The following is a 9,409-nucleotide window of genomic DNA, read 5'->3' as shown; positions in this document are numbered from 1 at the left end:
TAATCCCAACATATCATAAAACATCGACTGTGTTTCTTTTCGATTTAGGTTTAAGCAAACAGCAGCCACGAATTGTTATTAGACCGTGATTCTTTGGACTTAGTACTTGGGCTAGCTTGTTGAGCTTCTAATTAAGTTATGATTAGGCCAAGCCTAGGTTGGTTATCGGGCTAGAAACATAAACCGCAAACAATTGGTATTTTGAATATATGTAACTATCATACATTTGCCGGTGAACTGTCTAATAGATTATGATCATGGGAAAATTTCAATTATGTTAATGGTGTATGATGTTTATCGAAGAAATTAGGATGAGTTAATGATATAGGATAAGTAAATGATAATGGATGTTGTGATGATAAAACGAATCGAGATTTTTAGAAATGGTGATCGAGAAGACAAAGATTAAAATAATGGTATGATTATAATTGTAGCAATGATACAGAAAAAAAATGATAATGATTGGACGATGAAGTTATGTTAATGATAAAGATAATACGATGATGATAAAGATGTAGGATGATGATACTAAATTATTATGATATGGAGATTTTGATGATTAGGATTATGAGGATAAGATATTAAGGATAATGATGCTATGATGATGTTAAGATGATAAGATGAAAGTGATTAAATGATACATGATGTTTCAATGATGATGACGATGTTCAATGATAATGATATAGTATTAAGATGATGATGATTGGTATTATGGTAAAGATGATAATGATCCGTAATCACCATGGATGATGGATGGCGATTAAGATGATGAATGATGGTATAACAATTTACCATCATCATTATTATTATTAGTATTATTATTATTATTATTATTATTATTATTATTATTATTATTATTATTATTATTATTATTATTATTATTAATATTATTAATATTATTATTATTATTATTAATATTATTATTTTAGTATTATTATGATTATTATTTTAACAAACACATGATATTTTTATAAAAATATATATATATATATATATATATATATATATATATATATATATTTATATATATATATATATCATATTATATATTATTTTTTTTAAAACTAAAATGTTATTATTATTATTATTATTTAAGTTACATATTATATATAAATATATTTTAATATAATCATATATATAAATTTTAATACATTATATATATTTTAATTAAAACCCTTTAATATGAATCTAATATATAAATATTAAGTATATATTTTAAATATATAAATATAATTAATTTATTTATTAATAAATATTAATATATATAAACTTGTTTGAATATTATTATATGTTTTAATATATATAAATAATATAGGTTCGTGAATTCGAGATCAACCCTGCATTGTTCAATTCCGTCATATGCATATTTTTACTACAAAATAAAGTATGGTGAGTTTCATTATTCCCTTTATATATATATTTTTGGGACTGAGAGTACATGCGCTAATTTTATTAATGTTTTACGAAATAGACACAAGTGATCAAAAACTACATTCTATGGCTGGATTATGAATATTGAATATCACCCCTTTTTAGCTTGGTAACCTAATGATTAGGAAACGGGTATGGCCCCTAATCGACGCGAATCCTAAAGATAGATCTATGGACCTCAATAAGTCCCATCCGGGGTACGGATGCTTTAGTACTTCGAGATTATTATTATTATACAGACGAGAGGTTCTATTTGGGGATATTCTATGCATTAAAGTTAAGTCGGTTATCAAGCGTTCACCATATGAATGATTTTTAATTCGCGGGTTACGCGTGTTATTTTGTACTCGGGTTACGTGTACAATTAAATATATGAAATCTTGTGGTCTATTAAAATGATGGAAAAGATTGTTTATGATAAACTAATGAACTCACCAACCTTTTGGTTGACACTTTAAAGCATGTTTATTCTCAGGTACGAAAGAAATCTTCCGCTGTGCATTTGCTCATTTAGTGATATTACTTGGAGTCATTCATGACATATTTCAAAAGATGTTGCATTCGAGTCGTTGAGTTCATCAAGATTATTATTAAGTCAATTATAGTTGGATATATTATGAAATGATATGCATGCCGTCAACTTTCGATTTAAAGAAAGTTTGTCTTTTAAAAATGAATGCAATGTTTGTAAAATGTATCATATAGAGGTCAAATACCTCGCGATGTAATCAACTATTGTGAATCGTTTATAATCGATATGAACGGGTCCTTTCAAATGATGTCTGTCATGTTGAGATTTAGAAAATTCCCACAAATCCCTCACCTTCCCTCACGAAAAATCAAACACTTTCACCGACATCACCGACAACATCAACGACGGTTCTACTTTTAGCTATTCTTCCACCATCATATGGTTATGCCATTGTTTCACCACCTCAGTCACCTTCTCGTACAATGTGGACATATGGATTTGAATATCTTTCTCCAGATGAGTTGGAGGTGTTATACCTTGCTGTATTTAACAGACGTCCTAATATTGACAAAATTCGCGAGAGGATGCTACTTTATACTGAACAAGAAAGGGTAATATTTCCAAACTCACCATGAAAATCACCTGGACCAATCCACATGCCAGACCATGATGATTTCGATCCCAACAATCTTCATGAGGGGGAGAATAGATATGGTCATGGGTCAGGTACTTATTATACACGCTCATCATATGAACATGGTTTATCAAGTCAACAAAGAAGAACCGATGATGTGGTTGATATCTCTGATAGTTCTGAAAGTGAAAAGGTTGATGATATCAAACATGAAAATATTGATTGCTTTTTAGATGAGGTGATTCCTAAAAGAGAAGGTGACTCATAGACTTTAAAGATAATGGATGTAGATCACAAGGATGCATTAGATGAACAAACTTTACAAGATGATTGATCAAGCATATTTTCACGGGGTCAAGGTGAATCTACGCTTGAGTGCATAAAAGGGTTTAAGGACTATCAATATTCGAACCTCCTACCTTAGTCGTGGATGACCCACATCGGTATCGTTTCGATTCCAACATTGTGGCCAATTTGAGAGTCCACCAACAACCTAGCATACGAGGTTGAGTGGCACAAAGACATGAAGGTTTCATAGTTTATAACATACCTAAAATTCTTTATATGAATGATCGTATGAAGCTTGTTCGTACGATAGTGTGTATGCTATGTTACGTATTAGTAACGACTGTGTTTTTAGGGTTTGAGAGCTATGTATTTATAGGCTAACGAATTAGGGTTTGGATAGGATTTCATCCTTAATTAAATGTGATCTTTTCCCTAACTAACTCACGTTATTTAAGGAATAAGAATCTGGATTATTTATACCGTACATTGTTCTAGAACGTAATGAACCCTTATGCAAGTATACGAAACTTACATTAATTGGTATAGGCGCATATTGAATGCGGCTATACCCGTGCCATATATCTTACATGGCAATTAGCGTGCGGCTCAGGACTTTGGATGCATAATTCGTATAGTCATGCGGATATGTGTATCATTAAGTCCCCCCAGTTCGATGTTATATACGATGAAAATAATTGTATGACGTCGAACTAGTAAGAAAAACTTATACACAAAATGAACCATTAAAAGTCCTTAAACCAAATGAACATGCTTTATATTCGTATTTGAATGCATAGATGGACACAAGAATATTTAAATATATATGTGTAACCGGGTACTGTGGCAGCATTAAATGCAATGTATGCGTGCAGTCACTAAACTGTCTTTTCGGCTATATTTCCTACACCCGAGGTGACAACTGTCACTATTTACCGAAAAGGTAATGATTGTAATTATGCAACCGCCTGGTAATGCTAAGGTGTACATCATCTTAACAAGGTGTTTAGCTTAAGATTACCACACGTGTGCGGTTGTGATTTCACCACTGTTATTTTTTAACCTACATATTTTATCTATAAATACCGTTTTAGCTTATTTTGTCTCTTAATCTCTTCCATTTATAGCCATTTACAGCCTTTCATCTTCTCTGCCAAAAATCCCTTTTTCAAGGTATGTGATAGTAAAAATTTATTTACCCCACGCTCATACTTTTATGCATTCCAATACGTAACCTTAGTTACATATTAACTTCATATTTTGATAATATTATTTTATTTTGCAGATGAAGATGAAACTGTATGCACCTGCTCCTGCTACCAATTCTGGTAATCTCCCAAATGTTCCGGCTACACAACCGGAAACCATAGCTTTGCTTTTTAAAACTGATGAAGTCGGAAGCTTATTTAGCCATAAAAGACTATTTGATGAATGTATTTATGTGTCCATCAGACTTGTTCTATAACTTGGCTATAAATTCTCACATCACTTTCTTGTTATTTCAGGTTTTAATGGTGTATCACACGATGTTCCTTGTTTAACACGTGCATGTCCGAATCCTGTTGATCCATCTCTGTCGATTCCAAATATCAACGAGTTTATGAAAGTTCCAGCCACAGTTTCGCCGAACAATTTTCTTACTTACAATCTTGTGCACCCTGCATCTGGTGCAGAAGTTTGCTAATCTATCTCCCGCGGAAGAGCTATATGTTGATGCTCAATCTACATTGTTCAATTTGGCAAAAGATTTTAACCACCTTCACCAAAAATCAGCTGCTCTTGCTAATCCGCCAGCGACATCAGCATCGGATACAACCAAGATATCTTTGTTGGAAGAGGACAACTCTGGGCTTTCAGCCCAACTTGCAGTTGTTGTGACTGCTCATGTGCAAGCAGAAGAGTGCATCAATGTTCTGATGCAAAAGAGACAACATGATCAAGACCAACACAATGCTGAGAAGAAGTTCATGGAGTCCGAAATTTTATATTTGTCTGCGAAATTGATGGAGGCGGAAAGTCATTTTGCCTTTCTCAATGACAGTTTTAGTGACTGGATTTCGGCCCAAGAATCATGGGGCACAAAACATGATGCGGTGAAGGCATAGTATGACATCCTTCAAAAGGGTTTGCCGGTAATTGTACAACATGCCCTTGATTGTAAAGCTGTCGAGCAGCGGTTCGGTGCAGCGATGGTAGCTGCGCGTGCATATGAGCGCACCCTGTTTTGGGATGTTATTTGTCAAGAAATGTATCAAGCCTTCCATTCCTCCAAATGTTTATGAGTTTCTCTCTGATGGTACAAAAGGAAGATGTAACCATGCCTGTGTCTTGCTAGAGTAGATACCCATTCCCTGCCTGGATCAGTTGGTGAATGATGCTAGTGTTTCTGCTCAGCAGATTGTGAATGACAAGTTTAACTAAACTTGTTATGCTACCCGGGGTGGATGTTGTTTGTCCATTTCGAGTAGCAATTTTTTGGGAGCGAGGGATGGGCCTTGCAGTTTGAAGGTTTCACATCCCTATATCATATTTTACTTTTTTGTTTCAAGCAGGGTATGCGTCTGATCGCTGCGTGCGAGGATAGCATATTCTCCTTAGTGTAGGGCAACGTTCTAGCCAAGCCACCCTTTTATTTATTTATATTAGCATATACTAGTTTATATTTTGTACAAGTCACACTATTATGCTAAGCGTTAGACTTTATATTTTTTTGCCCCAACTGTAATTGGTAGGTTTAAATATTATAATCGAATATATCTATTGGTTATCTGCAATTATATTATTGTATTTTGTGAAATCATTATGGCGGATATAACGATTCATTACAATTTCTATGCATGTGATAACTCTATTTTAGAATAAATGCCATGATTTTGTGATGGGAGCGATCCCTCAATCTTTTCATGATCTTTTTGTTCTTGTGCTAACAATCCAATGTTATACGCAAAAGAAGTAAACCAATGCTTGTATGTTTATACTCAAGACTTTTATAAAAACATTTATAAGTGTTTACGCATATGCAATCCAATGCAATTTATCTGTACTTAAGACAAACCAATGTCTTTATTCAAGAGTCTTTCGGCCACGCCAATGTTCGGGTATTTTTAAACAAGTAAACCAAACTTGTATTTTATAGTCTAGGCTGTGCAAGTCTCCGTCTTGCGCGGTGTATAAGTGTTTGAAATAATTCAATGTTTTACTACTATCACCATTAAAAATAGTATTAGTAATCAAACTAAGCTATGCCACTTGAGACTCGAAGTGTATCCCTGTGCAGCTTAGGGGCATGCAATCAACAAATGTAAAAATACAAAAGTTATTGGCTTACACTGAATGACTCAATTTATTTCAAACTTTTTTTTATCAACACTTAGTTGTCATGTTTGCAATGGAAAATGGAAAATTACATAATAAAAAATTCAAACAGCTTTTTTAGGGTGATCAATCCCTCTATTGTTTTTCATATGTAGCACCGTTGGAGTGTTTGTGCATGCCAGGTGTGCTTTATTTCTCTTCCATCTAAACCTACTAACCGATACGCCCCTGTATCGCTTACACCAATAACCTTGTATGGTCCTTCCCATTTGGGTCCAAGTTTACCCGTATCTTCTGCTCTACTTGCTTCATTCTTTCGCCACACCAAATCATCCAAATGGAAAGATAATGGTTGTACGCATTTATTATAGTAGCTTGCGATTCTTTGTTTATTGATTGCTTCTTTTATTGCGGCCATTTCCCTGCACCCTTCAACCGTATTTAGATTTTCACGCAATTCTTCGCTATTGCTACTTTCATCGAACGAAGCTATGTGCATGGTTGGCACATTTATTTCCACGGGTATTACTGCCTCGGACCCATACACCAAGCTGAAAGGTGTTTCATTAGTTGCGCCCTTTGGGGTCGTGCAGTGTGTCTACAACACGTTTGGTAGTTCATCTATCCAACCCCTTCGACACATCCCAAGTCTTGCTTTGGGAAAAATACATTATCTCGATTTCTTACTTCACATTGGCCATTTGCTTGGGGGTGTGTGACTGATGTGAATGTTTGCTTTATATTCAGTTCTTGGCACCAGTCACTGAATGGGTTTCCTTCGAATTGTGTACCATTATCACTCACAATTTCATTTGGTATTTCGAACCGACAAACGATGTTTTCCCATACAAAATTGTGGATCTGTTTACCCAAAATTGTTTTGAGCAGTTTGGCTTCTACCCACTTTGTGAAGTAATGTATAGCTACAACCAAAAACTTTATGCCTCCTGGTCCAGCGTGGAATGGTCCCACTATATCGATTGCCCATTTGCAAAATGGCCATGGAGACGTAACTGGTATCATTGGATGCCGCGGAGCTTTACTTACCGGAGCATGCAGCTGACATGACCGACATTTTCGTATTATTTCTGCGGCGTCTCTGTACATTTACGGCCAATAGTATCCAAGCCGCATTATCTTGGATGCTACAGTTTTATGTCCTAAATGCAAAGCGGACATTCCCTCATGCACTTCCCGGATAATTGATTCTGCTTGAGTTGGATTAAGACACCGCAAATGAGGTCCCAAGAAAGATTTTCTATATAGGACCCCTTTGTCTAGCAAATACATTGGTGCTTTCATTTTAATTCTCCTTGCCTCCGTTGAATCTATTGGCAATGTTTCGGTGTTCATAAATTCCACTATCGGTGTCATCCAACTTAACTCTTCTTCTTCGTCTGTGGCAGATATGCAGTCTGTGTCAATAGATTTGACCTTTACTTCTTCCACCCAAATTTCTTTTTTGAAATGGTTGAACGTTAAAGCGGCTAACTTACTAAGCGCATCTGCCTTTTTATTCAACGTTCTTGAAACCTGCATTATCTGGAATACATCAAAGTCTACTGCAAGTTCTTGCACGAGCTTCAGATATTTTTGCATTGACTCATCATGTGCTTCAAATGCTCAGTTGAATTGATTTGCCACTAACTGTGAATCAAAAAATACTGACAACTCTTTTACTTCCAAGTATTTTTCTACGTGCATCCTAGATAGTAATGCTTCATACTCAGCTTCATTATTTGTCACAGGGAAGCTAAAGCCCAACGCGAAGGTATACTCCTCTCCTTCTGGACTTTTTAGTATTATTCCGGCCCCTGCGCCTTCTAGACCACAGGCCCCGTCTGTGTGCATTTCCCACATCTGTTCGGGCAGCGGTGGTATTTCTTTTGATTCGTGCGAGATTTCAATGTCTCCGGCTGTTTCATCTAGATAATCTGCTAGGACTAGCCCTATTACCGCATTTCTTGTGAGAAACTTATCTCGTGCTCACCTAATTCAATAGCCCATTTGGCCATGCGACCAGAATTTTCTGGTTTGTATAGCACCTGCTCAACAATTGATAGTGAATTTGAATTTGCAAGAATTTTTTCAAGCAATTTTAGGCTTTTACTAATATTTTGTTTTTTGTCATACCTGCTTTATTGGTTGGTTCGTTAAGACAATTTTTGGATGCGCTTGGAAATATCTTCTTAAGCGTCTGGCCGTATGCACAAGCGAATAAATGAGTTTTTTGATGGCAGGGTAATTTATTTCGCTTCATGTTAAGGCTTTACTAATAAAATACATAGGCATTTGTACCTGTTCACACATCATAATATGTATAATTTTAAATGTCTATTGAATAAGAAATAACTAAGTTTAAGTTTCAGGTGCATACCTGCCCCTTGTTTGCTATCAGTACTAAACTTATCTCTTCTTTAGATGCCTCTAAGTAAAGTATTAATATCTCTCCTGCAATCGGCGCAGTCATCGTTGGCAATTCCTTTAACAACTTTTTCATCTCTTGGAAAGCAACTTCTGCTTCCTCTGTCCAGTTGAAATCCATTTTCTTTAAACAATTTTTCAGCGTCACGAAAAAGGGCAACGATCGTTTTGCGGATTATGACAAGAATCTCGTTAACGCGGCCAATTTACCTATCAAACTCTGCACCTCCTTCTTACTTCTAGGTGATGGCATACTTTCGATGGCTTCTATTTTCTTTGGATTTGCGCGTATTCCGCGCTCAGTGATTATATGTCCGAGAAATTTTCCCTCTTCTTCTCCAAAGCTACATTTTGAGGGATTGAGCTTCATGTTTATCTTTCTTAATGACGAGAACGTTTCTAATATATCATCCAATAAACTTTGCGCTGTTGTGTTTTTTATCACCAAATCGTCAACATATGCTTCTAAATTTATGCTAATCTGACTTTTAAAAGCCTCGTCTATTACGCGTTGGTATGTTGCTGCAGCATTCTTTAAACCAAACAACATTTTTGTATAACAATAAATGCCTTGGCTTGTGTGAAAGGCAGTTTTGTCTTCATCGTCTGCGGCCATCTGTATCAGATGGTATCCTTTATACGCATCCAAAAAACACTTGTACCGAAATAGTGATTCGACTTTCCAGTCTATTTCTAGTAAAGGATAGTTATCCTTTGGACAGGCCTTATTAATATATGTGAAGTCGACGCACTTGCGCCAAGATCCATTGGGCTTCTTCACCAGTACTGGGTTTGCTACCCAAGTTTGGTACCGCACTTCTCGCAATATGTTTGCTTTAACCAGTTTG

The 9,409-nt window shown here is 35.5% G+C and overlaps 1 protein-coding gene across 1 annotated transcript; it reads right to left on the bottom strand.

Annotated features, from left to right (window-relative positions):
* Nucleotides 1-7,244: 7,244 nt before the first annotated feature.
* On the bottom strand, nt 7,245-9,177 carry LOC139864188 (uncharacterized). The gene is made up of 5 exons (XM_071852773.1): nt 8,772-9,177; nt 8,515-8,663; nt 8,128-8,182; nt 7,803-8,086; nt 7,245-7,718 (listed from the first exon to the last, which is right to left on the bottom strand). Exons 1-5 carry the CDS (start codon nt 9,175-9,177, stop codon nt 7,245-7,247), a joined length of 1,368 nt encoding a protein of 455 aa, XP_071708874.1.
* Nucleotides 9,178-9,409: the final 232 nt, after the last annotated feature.

Source organism: Rutidosis leptorrhynchoides, chromosome 8, assembly GCF_046630445.1.
Source record: "Rutidosis leptorrhynchoides isolate AG116_Rl617_1_P2 chromosome 8, CSIRO_AGI_Rlap_v1, whole genome shotgun sequence".
In the NCBI taxonomy this organism is placed as follows: Eukaryota; Viridiplantae; Streptophyta; class Magnoliopsida; order Asterales; family Asteraceae; genus Rutidosis; species Rutidosis leptorrhynchoides.
Note: the sequence above shows the minus strand (reverse complement) of the source record. Positions and strands in the feature narration are given on the sequence as shown.

Bases quoted from the DNA above. Each gene is read 5' to 3' on its own strand.
- LOC139864188 (XM_071852773.1), bottom strand. From the start codon at position 9,177: ATGGCCGCAGACGATGAAGACAAAACTGCCTTTCACACAAGCCAAGGC. The intron at 8,087-8,127 runs GTGAGCACGAGA...ATGCGGTAATAG, and splicing joins CAAATGGGCTATTGAATTAG to GGCTAGTCCTAGCAGATTAT. The intron at 7,719-7,802 runs GTATTTTTTGAT...AAATATCTGAAG, and splicing joins TGGAAGTAAAAGAGTTGTCA to CTCGTGCAAGAACTTGCAGT.